At 46.0% G+C, this 25,028-nt stretch overlaps 2 protein-coding genes across 18 annotated transcripts in view; one reads left to right on the forward strand and one right to left on the reverse strand.

The window, feature by feature from the left end:
- The window catches only part of MANBA (mannosidase beta), a 168,827-nt gene that overhangs the window by 127,820 nt on the left and 15,979 nt on the right, over nucleotides 1–25,028 (forward strand). For 6 of the 11 annotated variants that reach the window (XM_089912441.1, XM_089912438.1, XM_022582442.3 and 3 more), the window contains one exon: nucleotides 1–21,157. This exon is cut by the window's left edge and continues 12,000 nt beyond it. The gene's annotated coding sequence lies outside the window, so the exon portion shown is untranslated. Of the gene's footprint in view, nucleotides 21,158–22,714; nucleotides 22,783–24,689; nucleotides 24,843–25,028 lie in introns of those variants that run through there. The other 5 variants (XR_004023015.2, XR_016393401.1, XR_016393400.1 and 2 more) reach the window with 5 other exon arrangements.
- The window catches only part of NFKB1 (nuclear factor kappa B subunit 1), a 121,811-nt gene continuing 117,559 nt past the window's right edge, over nucleotides 20,777–25,028 (reverse strand). For all 7 annotated transcript variants that reach the window (XM_022582439.3, XM_022582441.3, XM_089912436.1 and 4 more), the window contains 2 exons: nucleotides 24,513–24,693; nucleotides 20,777–21,743 (listed from right to left, as the gene is read on the reverse strand). In XM_022582439.3, the coding sequence (XP_022438147.1) occupies nucleotides 21,586–21,743; nucleotides 24,513–24,693 (339 nt within the window). In that variant the 3' untranslated portion in view covers nucleotides 20,777–21,585. The remainder of the gene's footprint in view (nucleotides 21,744–24,512; nucleotides 24,694–25,028) is intronic.

The following is a 25,028-nucleotide window of genomic DNA, read 5'->3' on the forward strand; positions in this document are numbered from 1 at the left end:
AATACAAGAGATTTCTGGGCATTAATTTTGTATCGTGCAACTTTACCACATTCATTGATTAACTCTAGTAGTTTTCTGGTGGCATCTTTAGGATTATCTATATATAGTATCATGCCATCTGCAAACTGTGACAGTTTTACTTCTTCTTTTCCAGTTTGGATTCCTTTTATTTCTTTTTCCTCTCTGACTGCCATAGCTAGGACTTCCAAAACTATGTTGAATGAAAGTGGTGAGAGTGGACATCCTTGTCTTGTTCCTGATCTTAGAGGAAATGCTTTCAGTTCTTCACCATTGAGAATGATATTTGCTGTGAGTTTGTCGTATATGGCCTTTATTATGTTGAGGTATGTTCCCTCTATTCCCACTTTCTGGAGAGTTTTTATCATAAATGGGTGTTGAATTTTGTCACAAGCTTTTTCTGTATCTTTTGAGGTGATCATATGGTTTTTATTCTTTAATTAATTAATATGGTGTTTCACATTGATTGATTTTCATATATTGAAGAATCCTTGCATTCCTGGGATAAACCCCACTTGATCATGGTGTATGATCCTTTTAATGTGTTGTTTGATTCTGTTTGCTAGTATTTTGTTGAGGATTTTTGCATCCATATCCATCAGTATTATTGGTCTGTAATTTTCTTTTTTTGTGACATCTTTGTCTGGTTTTGGTATCAGGGTGATGGTGGCCTCGTAGAATGAGCTTGGGAGTGTTCCTTCCTCTGCAGTTTTTTGGAAGAGTTTGAGAAGGATGTGTTAAGTCTTCTCTAAATGTTTGAAAGGATTTGCCTTTGAAGCCATCTGGCCCTGGACTGTTGTTTGTTGGAAGATTTTTAAAAAAAATAAATTTATTTATTTTTGGCTGTATTGGGTCTTTGTTGCTGAGCGTGGGCTTTCTCTGGTTGCCGTGAGTGGGGGCTACTCTTTGTTGTGGTGCATGGTCTTATTGCAGTGGCTTCCCTTGTTTCGGAGTATGGGCTCTAGGCGTGCGGGCTTCAGTAGTTGTGGCACGTGGGCTCAGTAGTTGTGGCTCGCGGGGTCTAGAGTGCCGGCTCAGTAGTTGTGGCACACGGGCTTAGTTGCTCTGCGGCATTCCCGGACCAGGGCTCGAACCCATGTCCCCTGCATTGGCAGGCGGATTCTTAACCACTGCACCACCACGAAAGTCCCTGTTGGAAGATTTTTAATTGCAGTTTCAATTTCATTACTTGTGATTGGTCTGTTTATATTTTCTATTTCTTCCCAGTTCAGTTCTTGGAAGGTTGTACACTTCTAGGAATTTGTGCCTTTCTTCCAGGTTGTCCATTTTATTGCCATATGGTTGCTTGTAGTAGTCTCTTATAATCCTTTGTATTTCTGCAGTGTCAGTTGTAATTTCTCCTTTTTTATTTCTAATTTTATTGATTTGAGTCCTTTCCTGTTTTTTTCTTGATGAGTCTTGTTTATCTTCTCAAAGAACTAGCTTTTAATTTCATTGATTTTTACTGTTGTTTTCTTCATTTCTATTTCACTTATTTCTGCTCTGATTTTTATGATTTCTTTCCTTCTAACTTTGGGTTTTGTTCGTTGTTCTTTCTTTAGTTGCTTTAGGTGTTAGGGTAGGTTATATTTGAGATTTTTCTTCTTTCTTGAGGTAGGATTAAATTGCTGTAAACTTTCTTCTTAGGACTGCTTTGCTGCCTCCCATGCGTTTTGGGTCATCGTGTTTTCATTGTCATTTGTCCTCCCCACCCCCCAAGGCCTCTTCTGGCCATGGGGGTCCTGGGCCTGAGCCCCACCCCAAGACCTATGCCGGCCACATGGGTCCTGGGCCTGAGCCCCACCTCCGCAGAAGTCTCTTCTGGCCGTGTGGGTCCAAGGCAGGCTGAGCACCAGCCTCCTCCGAGGCCTCCTCTGGCTATGTTGACCCCTGCGGCTATGCCTGTGGAGGCCTGTGCCCCAGTTGGCCTGCACAGGCATGTGTGTTATGGGACAGCTGGTGAGAGGAACACATGCAGAGATGGGGCTGACGCAGCGGGTCCAGAGACCTACCTAGAGGTCTTGGAGGCCTGCTGGGGAGGCAGGGGTAGGCTGTAGCTCCCTGTGGGGGCAAGGACACTGATAGAGGAGGCACCAGGGAATTTTTAATTTTTTATTTATTTTATGTTTTAATTTTCTTTATTTTATTTTTGTTTTGCTGTTATGGTTCTGATTTTGTTTCATTTTTATTGTTATTTTTTCTAATATATTTTTTATTTTTCTAATTTTATTTTAGTTTTCATTCTTTGTTATTGTTATGCTCTTTTCTGTTAGTTGCTTTTATGGTGTTTTGTTTTTGTTTTTGTTTTGCACACTGCGTGGCTTGCAGGTCTTGGTTCCCAGTCCAGGGGTTGGGCCTGAGCTGCTGTGTTAGGAGCACTGAGTCCAAGCTGCTGGATTAACAGAGAACTTCAGGTCCCAGGGAATATTAATCAGTGTGAGGTCTCCCAGAGGTCCTCATCTTGGCACCAAGACCTGGCTCCCCCCAGCTGCCTGCAAACTCCAGTGCTGGACGCCTCATGCTAAACAACAAGCAAGTCAGGAATACAGCCCTACTGATCAAAAAAAATGAGATGACAAAAAACATGCTACAGATGAAGGAGCAAGGTTAAAACCTGTAAGACCAAATAAATGAAGAGGAAATGGGCAACCTACCTGAAAAAGAATTCAGAGTAATGATAATAAAGGTGATCCAAAATACTGGAAATAGAATGGAGGCATGGATCGAGAAAATACAAGAAACATTTAACAAGGACGTAGAATAACTAAAGAACAAACCAACAGTGATGAACAACACAATAACTGAAATGAAAAATACACTAGAAGGAATCAATAACAGAATAACTGAGACAGCACAATGGTTAAGTGAGCTGGAAGATGGCATGGTGGAAGTAGCTGCCATGGAGCAGAATAAAGAAAAAAGAATGAAAAGAAATGAAGACAGTCTCAGAGACCTTTGAGACAACAATTAAATGCACCAACATTCAAATTTTAGGGGTCCCAGGAGAAGAAGAGAAAGAGGAAGGGTCTGAGAATATATTTGAAGAGATCATAGTTGAAAACTTCCCTAACATGGGAAAGGAAATAGCCACCCAAGTCCAGGAAGCACAGAGAGTTCCACACAGGATAAACCTAAGGAGAAACATGCCAAGACACATATTATTCAGAGTAACAAAAATTAAATTGAAAGAAAAAATATTAAAAACAACAAGGGAAAAGCAAAAAATAACATACACAGGAATCCCCATGAGGTTATCACCTGATCTTTCAGCAGAAACTCTGCAGGCCACAAGGGACTAGCAGGACGTATTTAAAGTGATGAAAGGGAAAAACCTACAACCAAGGTTATTCTACCCAGCAAGGATCTCACTCAGATTTGACGGAGAAATCAAAAGCTTTATAGACAAGCAAAAGCTAAGAGAATTCAGCACCACCAAACCAGTTCTGCAGTAAATGCTAAAGGAACTTCTCTAGGTGGGAAACACAAGAGAAGAAAAAGACCTACAAAAACAAACCCAAAACAATAAAGAAAATGGTAGTAAGAACGTACATATGGATAATTACCTTAAGTGTAAATGGATTAAGTGCTCCAACCAAAAGACACAGACTGGCTGGATGGATACAAAAACAAGACCCATATATATACTGTCTACAAGAGACCCACTTCAGACCTAGGGACACATACAGACTGAAAATGAGGGGATGGAAAAAGATGTTCCATGCAAATGGAAATCAAAAGAAAGCTGGAGTACCAAAACTCATATCAGATAAAATAGACTCTAAAATAAAGTCTGTTACAAGCTGCAAAGAAGGACACTACATAACGATCAAGGGATCAAACCAAAAAGAAGATATAACAATTATAAATATTTATGCACCCAACATAGGAACACCTCAATATATAAGGCAAATGCTAACAGCCATAAAAGGGGAAATTGACAGTAACACAATAATAGTGGGGGACTTTAACACCCCACTTACACCAATGGACAGATCATCCAGACAGAAAATAAATAAGGAAACACAAGCTTTAAATGACACAATAGACCGGATAGACTTAACTGATATTTATAGAACATTCCACCCGAAAGCAGCAGATGACACTTTCTTCTCAAGTGCACATGGAACATTCTCCAGGATAGATCACATCTTGGGTCACAAATCAAGCCTCAGTAAATTTAAGAAAATTGAAATCGTATCAAGCATGTTTTCCGACCACAACGCTATGAGATTAGAAATTAATTACAGGGGGAAAAACTGTAAAAAACAAACACATGGAGGCTAAACAATACGCTACTAAATAACCAAGAGATCATTGAAGAAATCTAAGAGGAAATTGCTGTATTCTTATAGTTTTTGCATTTCTGAGAAATTCTTTCTCTCCCCTATTGTAAATGATAATCTTGCTGGGTAGAGTATCCTAGGTTGCAGGGTTTTCCCTTTCAGGACTTTGAATATATCATGCCACTCCCTTCTAGCCTGCAAATTTTCTGCAGGGAAATAGGCTACAGCCTTATGGGGGTTCCCTTGTAACTGACTCTGTTTTTCTCTTGCTGCCTTTAGAATCCTCTCTTCACCTTTAACTTTTGCCATTTGAATCATGGTATGTCATGGTGTTGTCCATTTGGGTTCATCTTGTTTGGGACCCTCTGTGCTTCCTGTACCTGGATGTCTGTTTCCTTCTTTAAGTTTGGGAAGTTTTCAGCCATAATTTATTCAAATACATTTTCTTTTGACATTTGGGGAAAATTTTATTGCTCTTGATGGAACATAGCACCAGTTCAACGAATAAGAGATGGTTAGGATTCGTCACCTTTAATCAACAATATGCATTTATACGAAAAGTGCTTAAAGCCATAGTTCTGGAAAAAGTTGAGGATGAGAAAATTTTTGTGTTATATATTTTAAATATGTTAACTACTTCATTAAACAGACGAGCAATCTATACCTATTTAAGTGATATCAGATTTGCTACTGTCAGTCTGATTATCAAATCCACAAATATAAAATCAATTAAGGGACAGAAACATTATTCAAACTTATAAAACAAGTCAGAAAATTATAAAGTAATTTTTATGCCAAAAATATTTGTTAATTATTTGCTTAAATGTACAGTTGATTACACTCGTGAAATTTTCCAAATCATAAATGAGAAGATTTCTTCTGAATGCTAACATTTATCCCAAGGAAGAGAGAAATATTTAAGGGATGTGTAGACATTGCTTAACCACTGTGGAAAATAGCCCAGTTTCCCGCAAACAATTTTAATAACGAACGTCACTGTGGTGACTCAGGAACTGGAAACAAGACTACAGGATCACACTCAAGCTCTGTGAAGTCAGCCAGAGGATTTCTTCATGATAACTGCAGCCGGCACTTTCTCAGTCTTTAGAAGGTAGGATTTTATGTAAACTTCTTGTTCTAAAAGAAAAGGTCTGAATGGATAAATCGCTATGTAGATGTACAAAGTTTTTTAATGCAGTCTTCTGTAAGAAGTAATTAAAATGTAAAAGCCAAACAATCTAACATCGAACGTGATTTCCTTCGAGATACACTTTATCCATCAGTCTCTTTCTCTGTCCTCCGACCATCTGAACCGTCAGTCACTGCACTGCTAATCCTCGTAGTGAAACGGGTGCTGTGCTGTCTTATTTAAACTAGCTCGACTTTCTGTAACAACAGTCTCAGGAGTGGCGTTTTTAAACATAATTTTACCCAGCATGTGCATCCGTCATATTTGAGGGCAGGCACAAGACTTCTCATAAAGTTGGTGAAGCTGTGGAATACCACCTGGGGCTGGAAACATGACCTGTATCCTCGAGGGGAGAGAAAAACCAAACACTTATAAATGAAGGGGATTTGGGATACTTAGGGTTGACATAGAAAAGAAAACAGAATTTTATATTTTCATCATTTTTGTGAAGATAATGTCTCCATGATCACATTATCAACGTCATTCTTTATATATGTGTGTGTGTACATATACATATATATATATAATTATTATTGTTTGGGGTGATGCAGGAAGCTACAAATGAGAAAAGGACACTGCGGTTTTAATAAGGGGAACAAAAAGTTCTGTTCACCAGTATAGATTCACATTACAGTACACCAGTATTGATAGCATTTTCTTGTCTATTTTTGGTACAGAAGATGGTACCTCTCTACATAACCTTGTAAGGCTTAAGTAACTAAAGCATAAAACAAACAAAATACATTTTTGATGCCCTTCTCTCTCTCCTCCTTCTGCAACCCCTATTGTGCATAGGTTGGCACACTTTATATTATCCCGTAGATCTCGTACGTAGCTTTCATTTTTTAAAAAATTTGCCTGCCTGCTGCTGCTGTTACGATTGTGTGATTTCCATTATTCCATCTTCCAGGTGACTTATTTGTTCTTCTGTGTCATTTAGTCTGCTATTCATTGCTTGTAGATTGGTTTACATCTCAGCAGTTGAATCATCTATTTTTTCTTTAATTTTTTATTTTTAACATCTTTATTGGAGTATAATTGCTTTACAATGGTATGTTAGTTTCTGCTTTATAACAAAGTGAATCAGTTATACATATGTTCCCATATCTCTTCCCGAATCATCTATTTTTGACTGGTTCATCTTTGTAGTTTCTAATTCTTCGTTACAGTGATCTGCATTTCTATCGATAATCTTTCTGAATCCCTTTAGCATTTTTTTTTAGCTCCTTTTTGAACTCAGGATCTAGTGGACTGGTAAAGTCTGTTTCATTATTTGTTCTTTCAGGGGATTTCTCTTGTTCTTTTAATTGGGAGTAGCTCCTCTGCCTTTTCATTTTACTTAACTGTTTCTCCTAAATTCACAGAGACAGAGAAAGTTATCTACTGTGGCCTTAAAGGGGTGTTTTTTTCTTTTAACTTTACTTATTTATTAGCTTTTGGCTGCGTTGGGTCTTCATTGCTGTGTACAGGCTTTCTCTAGTTGCGGCGAGCGGGGGCTACTCTCCGTTGCGGTGCGCAGGCTTCTCATCGCAGTGGCTTCTCTTGTTGCAGAGCATGGGCTCTAGGTGTGCAGGCTTCTGTAGTTGTGGCACATGGGCTCGGTAGTTGTGGCTTGCGGGCTCTAGAGCACAGGCTCAGTAGCTGTGGCGCACGGGCTTAGTTGCTCCGTGGCATGTGGGATCTTCCCGGACCAGGGCTTGAACCTGTGTCCCCTGCGTTGGCAGGCGGATTCTTAACTATTGGGCCACCAGAGGAAGTCTCTAAAGGGGTGTTTTTATGTGGGAGTGTCCTGTGTATTCTCTGTGTTCAGTGTTTTTGGTGCAAGGACTGGCTTTGGTATGGATGCCAGCCACGCCTTTCCTAAGAGTGTGCTGGCTGTTTTCCCCTAGACTAAAGGGGAGCGGTTGGTGTTGTAATGTCTAGAGCCTGTGCTGGATGTGAGGTGGGGCTTCCTCTTTCCCCTGTGGCTGTCACCACCCTGTCAGTGGCAGGGTCTGCTGCCCAGTTGTTGGAGTAGAAGCCCTGATGGTTGGGTTTGATCAGGTTCCCTTGCCCTTGAGTGTGTGCCCTGCCCCAAAGGTGATGCATGTGCCACCTGTGTAGGCATCCACGGTTCCGCTTAGAAGCAACCCAGGGCCACATCTCTTTCTCTGTTGTGTTTGTCCCAGATCTAGGGCTAGGCTGTGGTGTGGAGTGGGCTGGGACTTGGGGTCGGGGCGTTGTGTCTGCAGGAACTGAGGTGGCTTATCCCTGGATCTGTGTGCCCCAGGTCTGGTGCTAAGCCACGGTGTGAAGCGGGGGGAGCCAGGGCGCTCTCTCTGGGAAACAGCCGCTGCCTGCGCCTGCACGCTTCCTGGGCCTGTCTGCCCAAGATTCAGAGCTTAGACGCTGCTCGTCCTTGTGGTGCTGCCCGGTGCGCGTGCTGACGATGTCTGCCATGGCTGGACCGCCAGCCCAGAGCACGTGCTGACAGTGGTCTCGGTGGCTCTACCTAGGCCACTCCCCAGGCGCCCCAGTCTGTCTCTGTGTAGCTAGACTGAATCTTTGCCCAGATCTCACAGCAGGCGTGAGAGTGGACAGGAGTGGGCAGGACCTGGTTGTTTGACCCTTCATATTGGGAACTGTGCTGAGGCGGCAGCCGCCAGGTCAAGGCTTTTTCTGCCCTGACTGTTAGCATGCCTGCAAGCGTGCACACTCCTTGCGAGTAAAGTCTAGGCTTCTCCAGCCCTTCTGTCTGTCCCAGCAGATTTCCTGATGGGCAAGGGGTCTTGTCTCCTCCTTGCAGGACCCCAGGACTGGGACACCCAGATTGTGAGTCAACCGGTTCACTCCTCTGGGCGAGGGTCCACCCATGCGGACCTTGTTTCCTTACAGATCTCTCCCAGGAGCACAGGTCCCGGCCTGATGCTTTTTTCCCGCCCTACCCAGTTACATGGAGATCTTTCTAGCAGCTTTGGGTGTATAGGATTTCTTCTGCCAGTTCCCAGTTAGTGTTCTGTGAGAATTGTTCCACAAGTGGGTGTATTTTTGCTCTGTCTGTGTGGGGATTGGGGGGTGGGGAAGCTCTATGTCCTCCATCTTAATTCCCCTCCTCAAGGCAAATGTCTTTTAAGAATTTTTTTTTTTTTTCGGTACGCGGGCCTCTCACTGTTGTGGCCTCTCCCGCTGCGGAGCACAGGCCCCAGACGCGCAGGCTCAGTGGCCATGGCCCATGGGCCCAGCCGCTCCGCAGCACGTGGGATCTTCCCGGACCGGGGCACGAACCCGTGTCCCCTGCATCGGCAGGCGGACTCTCAACCACTGCGCCACCAGGGAAGCCCTAAGAATTTTTTTTAAAGTGTGTGTGTAGGGGGGAGATGTCAGAAACTAATGAATTTATAAAGGAAGAATAAATTAATGAATGGACATAAATATATGCTGACAACAATTTATAAAAGGAGAGAAATGTGTTGTATATACATTATTTCTGTAAGAGAATAGTTACATCCAAAACGTTCTTTCACAGTTTGTATGTGGCACTGAGGTTAATAATTTCTACCATTTTAGTAGATTTATTTTGCCACGTTTGCTGGCATAGAATTGGATGTAGTCACTCTTGGCTTTGGATTTCTGAGAAGGCTTTTCTGTTAGTGGTTATGCAAACATTAATAGAATGGGAAGACCAGTATCCGGTCCTTCTGCTGTGTGGCTGCAAAGCACATTCCAGAGAGTGAGATGGAAAGAGGTCAGCTCACAGGATTACATCTTCCCAGTTTAGAATCAAGAAAACAGCAAAAATGGTAATATTCTCAATCACATTCACTAAAACTCTTCTCCTTTTTCCTCTTACTTGACTTTGGAAAATAAACAGGAAGATTCTGTTCGCTATTGGAATGAAAGTGAACCGGAGTACAGGAGAGATAGATATATTTCCCAAGCATTCCTAAAGTGACACAGATTTGAGACAGAAGAATATTCTCTGGGGGAGCAACGTAGGATAAGGCCATCTTGTTCAACACTTTAGGAAAGTTTTTTTGAAAGTTTATGATAAAAAAAAATAAATGAAAGAAATGTCAGTTGAGAAAGGAGTCTTAAAAGGCTGTCACTGTAATTAATACACGAGGGAGGAAAAGCACAAGACCAGCTGGTCAGCTAGGCTGGGCTCTGAGCTTGTGATCAGTAAGCTGAAGGGGACTAACCTGCCATGACATCTCTGAGCCCTCAAATAGGGGCCAAACAGTGAACAGGCTTTGCAGAAATACGGGCATCACATCGCTGTGTCATGTTTTGTAACTGTCTCTCATTTTCTTTAGACAGAGGTTACTGAATCCTGCCATGAAAAGAGAGTATGCACCAGTGATGCAGCTGGACTCCTTAGGTCAGGTCTCAGCCTTTGCACGGGGTTTACTGAGCACCAGCTTGTGCCACGTTGTGCTGTGTGTGCAGCGGGTGAGCACAAAGGATGACAGCAATGCCAGAATGGCCTAGAAATCTGGGCAAATGGGGTGTTGGGATCATGGAAATTTCTGGTTGAGAACTGGTACTCATTCCTGTCTCATAATGTATGTGGGAACGACCCTTTGTTCTTATTCTGTAATGTTACTTATTACAGCTTTTGTAAGATTTACTGGATCCTGGGAGACAATTCACATGTTCCCTGTAGTTGGAACAGACATTATTGGCAGGCCATTCTACGGCTATTTCCTCCTGTTCTCTGCTAATAGAAGTGGCTATGCGTCCAGCCCCAGGGACTGAATCATAGTTGGTTATACTAATCCTATTCTCCTTTGCCAGTGGTTGGTCTAGGGTTAGGCATGCGACAATTCTGGCAAATGAAACATGAGGTGATACTTAATGGGGGGTTTTGAGGGAAGGTTTTCCTGCCTAACAAGAGAGAGACTTGAGGAGGAACCCTATGCTGTTGCCAAAGTTAAAAGGCTGTTGTGTGAGGCCTGATACTTGGAGCTGCTGCAGCCTTTTTGTGACCTTGAGGAAACAGTGTTGAATAGGGAGATGTCAGAGATGTTGAACTACTGAACTAGCCTTGTAATCATCTCACTCTGGTCTTATAAAAAATAAGGCCTATTTGTTTAATCCAGTTGTAGTCAGGTATTCTGAGTTTATAACCAAAAGCATCCTACAACAGTTAAAGTTATGGGCTTTGAAATCACATATGTTTTGAAATACATATGTTTGAGTTCCAGATCTACCATTAGTAGGCTGTTTGACATTGCATATAAGTTACTGGGTCTTTCTGTACACGTGGGATAATAATAATCATACCTCATATGTTAACTGTGAGGACTAAATGGGTTGATGCATAGATATTGATAGCATACAATACTTATTCAATAAATGTTATTATCATTATCATTACCTCTGTGTTACGTCATCAAGGAAAGCCTAGGGAGGTGGGCAGAACTGGCACTTGCTCAGGGCATTGGATGAGGGTTGGAAACAGCATCATCCAGGGGAACCCATAGGAGTGAGGGGGCAGCAGTGGCTCCTGGAAGGGGAGAGGTAAGGACCTTGATTCTGTCTCAGAGCTGTCAGCTCATCACTCTGCCTGGTCATTTTTTTTTTTAATGTATTTATTTTATTTTTGGCTGCATTGGGTCTTCATTGCTGCATGCGGGCTTTCTCTAGTTGTGGCGAGCAGGGGCTACTCTTCAATCCTGAGCACGTGCTTCTCACTGTGGTGGCTTCTCTTGTTGTGGGGCATGGGCTCTAGGCATGTGGGCTTCAGTAGTTGTGGCACGTGGGCTCAGGAGTGGGGCTTGCAGACTCTAGAGCACAGGCTCAGTAGTTGTGGCGCACGGGCTTAGTTGCTCCGCGGCATGTGGGATCTTCCCGGACCAGGGCTTGAACATGCGTCCCCTGCACTGGCAGGACCAGGGAAGCCCCCTGCCTGGTCATGTTGACAGTACGATTGCAGAAAGTGTGGTTCAGGTCATACACAAGTCATATTTGGCCAGCAGATGACTTTGTAGGCCCACGCAGTGCTTTTAAAAGTTGTATTACTTATTAACATTTTTAAAAGGCAAGAGTCCATGTAAAATCTAGATCTATCTCCGATCTTCTTACAATGATTTTTTTTTTGTTTTGTTTTGTTTTTGCGGTACACGGGCCTCTCACTGTTGTGGTCTCTCCCGTTGCGGAGCACAGGCTCCGGACGCGCAGGCTCAGCGGCCATGGCTCACGGGCCCAGCCGCTCTGCGGCATGTGGGATCCTCCCGGACCGGGGCACGAACCCGTGTCCCCTGCATCGGCAGGCGGACTCAACCACTGCACCACCAGGGAAGCCTCCACAATGATATTTTTAAAAGAAAGCCTCTATTTGTTTAATCCACTCATAGTCAGGTGTTCTGATTTTGTAATCAAAAGTATTCTTGTGGATAAAGGCAGGGCTTGCAGGTGAGACATAGCCAGACCTTGGAGAGGGCAGTACAGGCTCTTGGTCTGATAATAAACCTCCAGTATGCAAGTTTGGCTCTAACACGTACTGAACTTGGACAAATCACTTAACTTCTAAGCCTCAGTTTCCTTATCTTTAAGATGAGGTTATAGGAATTACCATCTCATAGAATTGTGAGGATTACGTAAAATAAAGGACGTACAATGCCTAGGATGGGTAAGTGAGCTGTAAACGCTGGCTTACGGTGATTATTCCTCAAAGAATACAGTTGGCTGTGGCTGGGATGATCAGGCCTAGGGGTCTTACATTTTCCTTGCCAAAAGAAACAGAATGATTTAAGTTTTCTCTACCAAAGGAAAATAATCGTCAGTCTTCTGTGACCTGAGTTGGAGGAGAAATTTTCAGGCAGTAAGCCGAAGAATTTCTAAATTTCTTTCTTTTGGTGAGCCTCCTTCCAATTTTACTGACGCAAAAATTTGAGTAACAAGAGGCATGCCAGCTGTTCGGTGATGGTGCAAAGTTCTGCTTCTTCCAGCAGAGGCCTCTTGTGCACAGGAAATGAGGCTGGTGGTGGCTGGAGGGGACCCTGGGCCACGGCACTGGTTTCCCAGAAGCTCCCCCAGAGTAAAGCGGGGAGGGGAGTCTAAGGAAGAGCTTGTGGGGACCGCCCCCCACCCCCCACCCCCGTCCCCTGTCCAGGCTTCAGAGAGCTGGATGCCAGTGTCCTGGAATTCTGGAGTCTTTCTTGAAAGAAAGAGACGGGGAGAGAGAAGGAGAGAAAGAAAGAGGGATGGATAGAGGGAGAAAGCGGGGAGGAGGGAGAGGGGGAGGAAGGAAGGCAGCAGCTTTGTTTAAGCTCCAGGGCTCAGAGGCAGGGCACCCGTGAGGCTGATGGTCCCAAGGGTCAGACCTGCAGAGAGACTCTTTCTGCTGTCTGCCTTTCAGTTTATTTCATTTCCCTTCATTGTTGCTACCTGGGCAAAAGGGCATCTAAATGATTTTAATCCCAATTTTAACTGCTACGGAGCTATGAAAACTTGGCACAAAGCCTCCAGCATAGCTGATTGATGGGGGAGAAGTCAGATGATCTCTTAAAAGCCACAGTGACGGAGAGCGAGAAGGACTGAAACCATGAGTTACTGAAACCCTGAGTTACGGCATGGTTTGCAGAAAGGCCCAAACTTCTGGTGATGGAGGGAGCAATGGAGGGTCTTTCCTGGTCCAGCATGGCCTCTTCTGTCTAAGGCGGTGGCCCTGTGGGTGACTCGCTGGCCACACATTCTTTCTTGAAACTTTAAACCTGGAGTCTCTTTGCCTTTCAGAACTAAAACGAACGGTCCCCGGTGCATTTGCTGTGTGCATATGTTGATCATCATTCAAGACGTGCTTTTGGTGAGGGAGGAAAGCAGTCGGGGCCAAACGGTGACTCTGACCTTCCCAGATCAACACTGGGAAGGAGAAGACGGCTAAGGGCTGCTTTGGCATCAGGCTGACTTGCCCAGTCGTCCATGAGCACATAAATACTTCCGGAGCATGTATGTCCCCGTCTGTGGGAGAGGTAGAGTCACCCCTGGTGCTGGGGCCCAGGCAGTGATGGAAGGGGTGCAGGGGGTGGTACTTAGGAAGGAGACGGGAATGTTTCTTTTGGGCGGCCCTGCTCCGGTGGTGGTACCTGCCTGTGGAGCTGCGGTGGGTCCTCACAGGGATGTGATTGCTGATCCTTCGGCCTCTCTGGGCCAGGCTATGAGACAGGATTCTGCATTAACGCGGTGCCCCTTGGGGAGCATTTTGGATGCCCTGGCTTGAATTTTGGTGGGATGGAAGGGACACAAGGAAATGGGCAGGACCAGGCAGGGTGTTGAGAGGAAGCTTCTGAGGGCTCCAAAGCCAAAGAAGGAGAGTGAGGCTGAAGGAGGATGGGTAGGGAGAGAAAACCAGCATGACTCTCGCGGCCCCTCTGGGGTTCATTTGCAGAGACTAGCGTGAGTGCCTCACGTGCTGAAGCCACCGAGTCCTTTGTTGATGGGATGCCAGTTTCCCACTGGTGTACCAGCCTTCAGTGCCAGCACCTGGGCAGCTTCGCCTACCCCCTCTTGGGCACGTCTGTGCCACCTTGCCTTTCAGAGCAGCCGTGCAGTCCGTGATTGGCTGTGGAGAGAGGCCCAGGAGCACAGTGTGAGCACTGATGGCTGAGTCCAGTCCCTTACACTAGGCTGGGGACCTCCAGGCACCTCAGCATCTTTTTCTGTCTGTGGAAAATGGCAGGAATTACTCCCCCTGCCTGCTTTTTACCTCTCAGATTGTTATGAGAATAAATATTTGAAAATATCTTGTAAAAGCATTCATGTTTACAAGTTTTGTTTTTATATTTTTTCAAAATTATGAAAGGAAGTTTATTTCAAAAGCAAAAGAGAACATTTACATTTGAACAAAGTGACAAACTGGTTGTCCTGCAAAAGAAAAAAAAAATCATGGCATGAAGTTTCTCATTTAAAATTTTTTTTTTTTTTTTTTTCGGTACGCGGGCCTCTCACTGCTGTGGCCTCTCCCATTGCGGAGCACAGGCTCCAGACGCACAGGCTCAGCGGCCATGGCTCACGGGCGCAGCCGCTCCACGGCATGTGGGATTCTCCCGGACCGGGGCACAAACCCGTGTCCCCTGCATTGGCAGGCTCAACCACTACGCCACCAGGGAAGCCCTTCATTTAAAATTTTTGAAGCAAAAATAACTTCAGTTGTGCATTCTTGCCTTAGGAAAGGGAAGGAAAACTGTAAAACAGGTTTGGAAAGAAAAAATCTCTCTCTGGCCAGAGAATAGACCTAGCAGCATGGTTATCTGATATCCGGCATCAACTCGTCACCCTCCCTGAGCTGATGCCGTCGTATTCAAGGTTTCATCTCACCATCTTCAGCACCAACTCTGCTTCCTGAGTCCCAAGAAGGAAGCCTGGGAGATGGGATTGCTAGAATTCAGTTTCATCTGCTAGTCTTCTGCCAGTTCTCTGCAGACTGCAAGAAAGATGAACTTGCTTGTCCCTCTCCTTTGGGTGGGATCCCAAGCACCACGGCCACTTGAAGACCTTCAGCTTTAGCATCAACATGCCCAAGGGCTCTTGCACGGCACTTAAGGGACTACAGACCATGGAGGCTGGAGAGCGGGAGTCCTCCTGAGTCAGAGCAGGGATAACAAGACTTTGCTGCGGTAACTGTCCCTCCCCTCATCCTACCTGATCTAATACCCTTGGTCATCTCTGAGGATTTCCGTAAGAGAACCTGTGACATTGTCCTTCCAATGCATCTTTCCTTCTTAATCCAGGGAAATGATTTTGCCCTTGATGATGGCCATTTAGCATGATTGCAGGTGGCTTTCAGAGTGAGTGGATGTTTGCACATAAGTTGGAACTCGAAGGAACTTCAGGTTCAATCTCCATCCTTTAGGTAAGGAATTTTGATTTGTGCCAGAAACCGGGACCTGTTTGCCAAAAGCAACCTCCCTCCTGATACTGGGAACAAAAGTAGATCACCCACGTAGGTAGCCTCCCAGCTCTTGGTGTGGCCATGGGACTAAAGTTTTTTTCCACTGCAGTGTGAGGGAGGAAGGGGCCCATTCTAAACCCCCACACGTACTTCTCCGTGCTCTCCCTTCCAGCTGACTGGACCATCACCCCCAGCAAGACCTTAGGAGCCAAGGGTTGGAGGGAGAGTCACTGTCAGCCTGGATCCCTTCATGACTATGTGGAAGAGAGATGCCCTACTCACCCCTGTCCCCTACTGCAAGTGTGGTTTATTGAAACACGTGAGTGGAGACAGGAGATCCTGTGGGTTAAAAGCTTTATGTGTGCCTCAGTCTCCTCATCTGTAAAATTGCAACAAAGTTCTTACTTCACAGAGTTTTTGAACAAGTAATATGGGATAATGAGTCACCACTCACTGTAGAGCCTGGCAGGTGACAGATGCTCGAGAAATCTAGACCGAATACATATCTTCGTTCCTTGAGGGTTTTTGTGATATCTTAATGAAATAATCATTTTGGAGAGAGATATCAATATGGAAAAGCTAATTGCTGCAGGTGAGAAAATGCTGTCTCAGCCCCTTCCTCCCTCTTATTCTAAGAAACTTGAACAATTTGTGGACCTAGTCACTTGTCCAGGGTGATGGAAGCAGGCTATTACAGACACAGTGGAATCTATAATAACGGAGAATGCTATCCATTTAATTTCACGCCCCTCCTCAGCACTTCCCTCAACCCCAAACCCAAGCGACGAACCTAGAAAACCCATGGACAGGAACTTGTAGTCTGTGGGATTGGTGGTGTAACAAAGCAGCAGCTATACTGAGGATTATAGGGAGGAGATGTTTTCACGTCGTAGGTGTTTAAAAAAAGATGGCAATTTGGATGATTTATTTAGATGATCTTTAAGATACTGTCTAGCCCTAAGTTCTGTGATCCTTAAGAAAATAAAAGGATTTTAGTTCCATCTTCTCTGGACTTCTGTGCCTCCCTAAGTCCATTACCTGCGGAAGCACAATCAGAAAGAAAATTCCCCCAAAAACACAAAATAAGGAGGAGAAAGAGATGCAACTAGAGACCTCCAGTCTACGAATAATTTATAGTTAAGCATCTTAGCCTGTTATTACAGGGAAAATCAAGTCATGTGAACATTTAAGCAACATATCTTTTTAGTGATACTCTGGGTTCACTTTGCATTTTGCCTGGGGTACATTATGACTCCATCATCCTTATACAGATTTGTATGGATTTTTTTCTTTCTCTCTTACATACAGGACTTCAGGTATGGCTAAAGAATAACCTGTGGAATCAGACACACCTGGATTTGAATCTGGGGTGAGTTAGTTAATATTCAGATTATCTGTTTCCTCATTGTAAAATTGGGGTTAAATATGTACCCCATGGGGATGTCATGAGAATTATCACTAGAATTCATTAAAGCAAAGGGGCTGGCAAATAACAAATGCTCAAATCTGCCTGACTCCTTCCCCTCTTTCTCCTGCTAAGATGCAGAGGGTCCGGTTTGTGGGTTTGTGGGGCTGCCCTCCGAGATGGTGCTGGGAATATCCTCGCCACATCCAACTACTGCAGGGGACTCCGGTGGGTAAATGAGCAGCAGGCTGGCTTCCTACAGCCAAAAAAGAAAGACTGCCGATCCTGAAAAAGTCTAGGTTATGCTTGCAGGGTATAGAAAGCTCAAAAGATGACAAAGGTTCTAAGGGAGCTATTTTTATTTAATTAATTAATTTATTTTTATTTTTGGCTGCGTTGGGTCTTTGTTGCTGCGCATGGGCTTTCTCTGGTTGTGGCGAGCGGGGGCTACTGTTCGTTGAGGTGCGTGGGCTTCTCACTGCAGTGCTTTCTCTTGTTGCAGAGCATGGGCTCTAGGTGCACGGGCTTCAGTAGTTGTGGCATGTGGGCTCAGTAGTTGTGACACGCGGGCTCAGTAGTTGTGGCTCATGGGCTCCAGAGCGCAGGCTCAGTAGTTGTGGCGCATGTGCTTAGTTGCTCCGCGGCATGTGGGATCTTCCCGGACCAGGGCTCGAACCCGTGTCCCCTGCATTGGCGGGCAGATTCTTAACCACTGCACCACCTGGGAAGTCCAGGAAGCTATTTTTAAATGGCTTCCTGCTGAGAGACAGCTTTCTGGGAAGGTTTATTTCAGGCCCATTGTAGCTTTCCACCTGTCTCCTGCATTCCTTCTGGTATTTTTCCTCATCTGCTGGTCCTAAATGAAAAACACTCCTTCCTCAGAGGCACAGACAGCGTTGGTAGCCTTTTTGTCTGAGCACCATGCAGAGGCTCAGGCCAGCGCTGCAATCTGGGAGGAGAGAGAGGAAGTTTCTGGAACAGAAGCAGGGCTTCTTATTAAAGTAGGGGAATGTTATTTTTAGTCTGGGCATGAGTTGCTTCGTTGTTCCTGCTGTCAGCTTCTCTTTAAAGTGACCTCCTGGTGTGGGAATTGTTGGGCTAGAGACCTGGAGACGGTAACAAGCCACCCCACACCTAAGACTGAAAACATCAGCCATTGTTTCATTTACTCCTGAATCTGCCACTGGGGCAGGCCTCCGCGTGCCAGCTGAGGCAGCGTGAAGGCTAGTCAGGTGTGACTCTGGCTGGAATCCTCTCAAAGCTTCACTCTGGTTGACGCCGGCGTTGGCTGTGACCTTGGTGAAGGCTGTTGGTTGAACACCTACATGAGGCTTCTCCACGTGGCCACTGGCTCCCTCAGAGCATGCCTGGTGACTGGGTTCCAGGAGGGAGAGACTCGACCCAGGGGGACTGAAGTTGTATTGCATTTTCTTACCTAACATTGGAAATCCCTTAGCATCACTTCTCCCCTTGTCACACACCCGGCTAGATGTACAGAGAAGGAACGTAGGCCCCTCCCCTCAGGAGGAGGAGTGTCCGCACGATACCGTAAGACTGGAGGCCTCATCGTGGCCACCTGGAAAATAGCTGTTTCTCACAGAGGAATGAAACTGGCGGAGGAATGGAGGCATGGGTTTGCTGTTGGAGAATTATGGAGACTCAGAGCTACTGTTTTTACTTTAAAAATACAACTTTCAAAAACTGGAATACAGGCATACCTCGTTTGATTGCGCTTTTCTTTATTGCGCTTTGCAGATACTGCAGGGGGGGTTTTTGTTTTGTTTTTTTCATCAATTGAAGGTTTGTGGTAACCCTGTGTTAACCAGCGCCATTTTTTACAACAGTATTTGCTCACTTCGTGTCTCTGTGTCACAATTTGGTAATTCTTGAAATATTTCGAAGTTTTCATTATTATTGTATTTGTTATGGTGATCTGTGATCTCTGATGTTACTATTGTAATTGTTTTGAGGTGTCACAAACCATGCCCATAGAAGACGGTGAGCCTAACTGATAAATGATGAGTGTGTTCTGACCGCTCCACCGAATGGCCGTTCCCTGTCTCTCTCCTTCTCCTCGGGCCTCTCTATTCCCTGAGACACAACCATATTGAAATCAGGCCAGTTAATAACCCTACAAGGTCCTCTAAGTGTTCAAGTGAAAGGAAAAAGTTGCACGTCTCTCCCTTTAAATCAAAAGCTAGACACGATCAAGCTCAGGAAGGTATGTCGAAAGCCAAGAAAGGCTGAAAACTAGGCCTCTCGCAGCAGTTAGCCAAGCCAATTCCCTTCCGTTCTCGAAGGGAATGAAAAGTGCTCCTCCAGTGAACACACCAAAGGTAAGAAAGCAAAAGAGCCTTATTGCTGATAGAAGATCAAACCAGCTACAACCTTCCCTTAAGCCAAAGCCTATTCCAGAGCAAGGCCCTCCGTTTGTTCAATTCTGTAAAGATTGAGAAAGGTGAGGAAGCTGCAGGAGACATGTCTGAAGCTGGCAGAGGTTGGCTCAAGAGGCTGAAGGAAGGCAGGCATCTCCATAACACCAGAGAGCAAGGTGAAACAGCAAGTGCTGATGTAGAAGCCGCAGCAAGTTATCCAGAAGATCGAAGATAACTGAACGAGGTGGCTACACTACACACCAAACTTTCAGTGCCGATGAAACAGCCTTCTATTGGAAGAAGATGCCATCCAGGACTTTCATAGCTAGAGAGTAGACGTCAATGCCTGGCTTCAGAGGACAGGCTGATTCTGTTGTTAGGGGCTAATGTACCTGGTGGCTTTAAATTGAAACCAGTGCTCACTTAACAATTCTAAAAACCCTAGAGCCCTTAAGAAGTACACTAAATCTACTCTGCGTGTGCTCCATAAATGGAACAACAAAGCCTGGATGACAGCACAGCTGTTCACAGCATGGTTTGCTGAATATTTTAAGCCCACTGTTGAGACCTACTGCTCAGAAAAAGAGATTTCTTTCAAAATAGGACTGCTCATTGACAACGCACCTGGTTACCCGAGAGCTCTGATGGAGATGTACAACAAGATTAACGATGCTTTCATGCCTCCTAACACAACATCCATTCTGCAGCCGTGGAGCAAGGAGTAATTTCCACTTTCAAGTCTTATCACTTAAGAAATACACTTTGTAAGGCTATAGGTAGAAATTCCTCTGCTGGATCTGGGCAAATTCAATTGAAAACCTTTTGGAAAGGATTCACCATTCTAGATGCCATGAAGAATATTCATGATTCATGGGAAGAGGTCAAAGTATCCACATTCCTACCGGAGTTTGGAAGAAGTTGATTCCAGCCCTCATGGATGACTTTGAGGGGGCCAAGATTTCAGTGGAGGAATGAACTGCAGATGTGGTGGAAACAATAAGTAGAATTAGAGGTGGAGCCTGAAGATGTGACTGAAGTGCTGGAACCGCATAATAAATCTTAAAGGGATGAAGAGTTACTTCTTATGGATGAGCAAAGAAAGTGGTTTCTTGAGATGGAATCTATACCTGGTGAAGACTGTTGAAATGACAATGAAGGACTGGTTTAGTGTGCCCCCAGCCGCTGGGCTGACAAGTCCTTCGTGGAAGAAGGATCTGGGTTGCACATCACAGTGTCCACCACAGCACCTCATTCAAACACTTTTCATTTCTCCTCTCCCTTATTTTCAACCTCTTGAGTGAAGAGTTCAGCAAAGCTTCGTGCTGGAAGGCTTTTCAATACTTTATGCATCGCAGAGGCATTGGGAACACATTGAGGGTTGAAGAGGAAACAGTTTTGCATGAGATGATGGAGGAAGATGAAGTGACACAGCCTAAATGAAATGAGCCTGGCAAGGATTTGACAAACCCAAAGCTTTCATCTCAGGTTGAAATATTTTTTGTTTTGCTCATTTCTGGATCAAAAAATTGATTCTAGAGGGAACTGTGAATGTGAGAACCAGGCTATGGAATGATCCCGTGATTATAAGGAATAATCTTAGAAAAATATTTGTCGAGATCAAACAAGATGAGCTCATCAATTTACTTTTCCTTTTATTATAAAAGTAAAATAAAAAATAGCATTTATAAATCCAACATTTTTTCCTTTAAAGTATTTGATCTAAAAAACATATTTACAATAGCAAAATGCAGCCAAAGGGGGGAAATACCATTTTCAGGACTGATTGTAACCATGTTTAAATACTGACATGTACATATTCTTTTTCCAAATCACAGAGAGAACCACATTAGGAAAAGCAGTGAGCTTTTTTTTTTTCCCCCCAGCCACTCAGCTTGCGGGATCTTAGTTCCCCAACCAGGGATCGAACCCGGGCCTCCTGCAGTGGAAGCACCGAGTCCTAATCACAGGACAGCCAGGGAAGTCCTAATGAGCCTTTTTTTTTTTTTTTTTTTTAAATCACACACCAAATAACTCTCACTTTAAAATTCATAATCCTTAATCTGAATGCACAACTGTGCTATGGACGGCCAGAAGGAACACCCAGTAGGGACTGTGACAACTTTTAATGACAGTGGGGAAGCAGCAGAGGGACAGCAGCAATGATAACAGAAAGCAGCTGGTAAAGCTCAACAAGCTACCGCACTCCCAAAGAGGCGTCAGCCCAGCCGCGGGCTGTGATCGTAGATACTATCGGTAAGTCAACTGAACTAAAATTCATTTCAGAACCAAAGAAGAAATCCGCGTTTGAGGCCTTGAATTACACCCCAGAGCGATCCAAGCAGGCCGGTATTCCTCGGAGCACCTTCGGATGCACTTCCTTCCTCTGGACAACGCGATGGAATTGCAGAGCTTTGGTTTACTCGGTGTGGGAAGCTACCAGCAGGCTAAATTTTGCCTTCTAGAGGTCCTTCCTGCCCGTAATCGTGGGGCACTTTGTTAATAGTTAGCAAGGAGCTGCCGCTGGTCAGAGACTCTGTGAAGCTGAGTTTGCAGAAGGATGTCTCTACGCCGCTGTCACAGACGCTGTCGTCCCGGAACTCGTCTGGGGGGAGAAAGCACGGACTCACAGGGGTGCACGGGGAACACGGCCATCCCCGCTGGGCTCCCGTGTGCATCTGGAAGGCTTGTGGGCTGCAGAATTCTGCCTGTTCCCCTCCACCAGTCACCACGGGCCCACCTACGCCGCCCCAGGTGTTGCTACTGTTCACGGGGTGGGGGGAGTGGGGGTGGGGACAGAAAACACTGAGCTTTATAAAAAGTGTGAAAACGTCAAAGTTAGCCAAGTGTTTTCACCTCTCTTTCTTATAATCTAGCCTCACGTTTATCAGAATCCTTTCTGAATTCTCTAGACTCAAAGTGTACCTTTTTTTTTTTTCTTAGAAATTAGGTGTATTTTTTCCACCCACTGTATTACCTATTTTATAGCTGGGCAAATTGCTGAGCGTAGGCAAAATAAATTGGTGACAGAAGTAGGAAATAAAAATGAGATCTCCCTCTGGGCCTCGTATGCTATTAGACACTATACACTGCCTCAAAAATATTTTGGTAGCCAAAAAAGTAAGGTGATTTTGATGAAAATGAGCCTCTACTGGGCAATTAGGTCAGATTCTCCTTTGAGAAGTGTCTTTAGGGATCTGAGCAATGTGAATTATTTCCTATAGGGAGAGAGTGACCAAGGAAACAGAAGTCCACCGTACACGAATCAAAAAGCTATCTTCTTGTATATTAAATTCCAATGTTAAAACGTTAAGACCTTAATGGCAGTGGCATGGCTATTGTTATTGATTTATTCAACCCATCAATCTTTATGGGTTTCTGTTATGTGCTAGGAACTGTGAGGTATTTTAAAAATAACTACAAATTGAGGGCTTAAGACTTTTAAAAATATAAGTATTTACCTACTTCTTTGTGTAGACAGAGCGTCAGGTCATATGACAGGAGATGTGGGTGGTTTTCTGGTGGATACGCTATTCCTTGCTAAAGCGTGCACAACACCTGTCCTCACTCCCCTAGGAAGGGCCCTCCCACCCCAGCAAGGTGACACCAGTGCTGAAACTGAACGGCAAGAAGGAGCCCACCAGGTAAGGACCTCTGCAGGGAAGGGGACGAGAAAGCTCAAAGACCCTGAACCTGGATCGGACTAGTGATCTGGGGGGGCAGAAGGAACACGCGGCAGGGCAGGGGGGCAGGAGGAAGCGCAGGCGAAAGCGATGTTTGAAAGAGAGAGCAGATGAAGCAGGGACACGGTCTTTGCCGCTCACCGACCCATCTTCAATGCCTGCAACACTGGTGGGTGGGCACGCCAGATGTGCTCAGTAGAGATCTGTTGAATGGCTGAATGAAGGGGAGGGAGGAATGTCATTTTTAAAAAGAATCACACTACCTGTTGTGTAGGGAATGGCCTGAAGGCGGGTGGAGAGATTGGAAACAGGGAGACTGACTAGGAGCTGCCGCAGGCATCGAGGCAAGAGATGGAGGTGGGCTGGATGGGGGCGGTCAGGGCCAGCGAGCGTTCACACGCAGTCGCAACCTCTTGGAGGATGGCAGTGCTTGTGACCGCCATGGCCAGCGCCGAGCCTGGCTGTGAGTGGGTATCAAGAGTCCTGGGCAGGTGAGGACGAGTAAGGAGCACCTAGGATGGGGCTCTGGAGGCTGCAACTTTAAAAGGTGAGTGTGGAGGTGAGCGTGCCAGGGGAGAGCCCGGAGGGGAGGCTGTCTGAAGAGCGGTCCCCCGGGATGCGCGCTGCGAGCGGATGGCGACCAGATGTGAGCAGACGCCGGTCCTCGTGGTGAGAGGGGCCTGGTGCAGGGGTGAGGTAGAGGCCGAGTGCAGGCGCAGGGCGTCGAGGAGAGAGGAGAGGAGAGGAGGTGGAGAGAAGAACGCTACAGAGTTCTTCCGGGAAGCCTGGCTGGGTAGGAGAACAGAGAAATCGGGCTGCGGCTAAAGGGGAATCAAGGGGATGTTTGTTTCCGTTTTATTTTGAAAAGATGAGAGAAACTACAGCATGCTTGCGAGGGGATCTAGTCGGGAGGGAGAAAACGCTAAGGCGTGAGAGCGAAGCGAGGGTTAGAGGAGCAGGACCTGGCCGGGCAAGAGGCGGGCCCAGGCGGGCCCAGGCGGGCTGGTGGTCTGATGGTGCAAAGATGAGAGAAGTCTAGTGGTTCCTCTGTTCTCGGTGGAGTGAGGCGAGGACACGGGATGAGTGAGGAGTGGGAAGGGGTGTGGGCAGTGTAGGAGGAGAGAGCATGAGAGAAATGGTTGTTAGGGCGGGAGAATACATTTGAAGGGAAATGGAGGACTGCGGCGCTGGGAGTCCACTAGGGCACGCGTTCTAGGTGGGGTGACGGGGCAGCGTTGTGGGCGCGGCGGGAGGCTGAAGGGAGGAGAGACAGGGCCACAGGAGGGGAGCCTGGGCAGCGGTGGGGAACGTCGCAGCGTCAGTCCACAGCCTGGGGCGCTAGTCCTGCCTCCACCGACCCGGGTCTGCACGTTTCTCTCTCTTTCGTAAATTTAAGCAGTGAGAGAAGTAATGCTGGCCTTCACCACCTGCAGCCTGCTGTTTTGGTATTTACCGTGAACCTGAGCGACTCGGGTGCCCACGTGGCTGTTGTGGGGACGGCCCCTCCCCTGAATGGTAGCGTCCGGAGGGGAAGACAGTACAACCTACGGTCCCCGAGGGAGACGGACGTAGCGGACGGCGTGTCCGGGAGATGGTGGTGGGGAGGACAGCCCACAGCCCCAGAGGCTGAAGGCGCCAGCCTGGCAGGGCGGGGAAATGTCTCGACCGCTTTTTCAATCCTTTTTCTTTACCTATTTGCTGCCCTGTGGAAGCAGGCGAGAAGGGCAGCGAGTGGGCCTGGGGGGCAGCCTCCACCGGGCTGGTGGCCGCACTGCCCGACGTGCAGAAGGCCGCTTGGATCACTTCAATGGCTTCGGTGTAGCCCATCTGCCTCAGGGCCTCCACCAGCTCTTTTATTGTCCCCCCAGAGACCTGCGAGACAGAAATGAAGAAGGAGGATGTCTCCGCGTTCAAAGCTGTGCAGGGACAAGCAGGCAGGCTGTGAACATGACAGCACGCCCCTTCCCCCGAGATAGCCGGCGGCCCGGGAGGTTGCTCTCACGGCGGAGAGCAACTCAAAGGTACGCGGTCTTTAATCAAGGTTCCTGTTTCAGCTCAAAGACCACTCAGGAAATCCCGGAGAAGCACTTTATAGCAAGCAGAGGAAGTGCCGAGGCAGTAAACCTCTGCACAGAGTGAAGTCTACCCCGTGTCCCTGAGGCTCTGGAAGCCACTGGGAAACGACCTGATGATGAACTTTGCCACAG

The sequence above is a fragment of the Delphinapterus leucas genome, chromosome 5 (assembly GCF_059928025.1).
Source record: "Delphinapterus leucas isolate spDelLeu-1000000601 "Yukka" chromosome 5, BTC_Dleu_Yukka2, whole genome shotgun sequence".
NCBI classification, from domain to species: domain Eukaryota; kingdom Metazoa; phylum Chordata; class Mammalia; order Artiodactyla; family Monodontidae; genus Delphinapterus; species Delphinapterus leucas.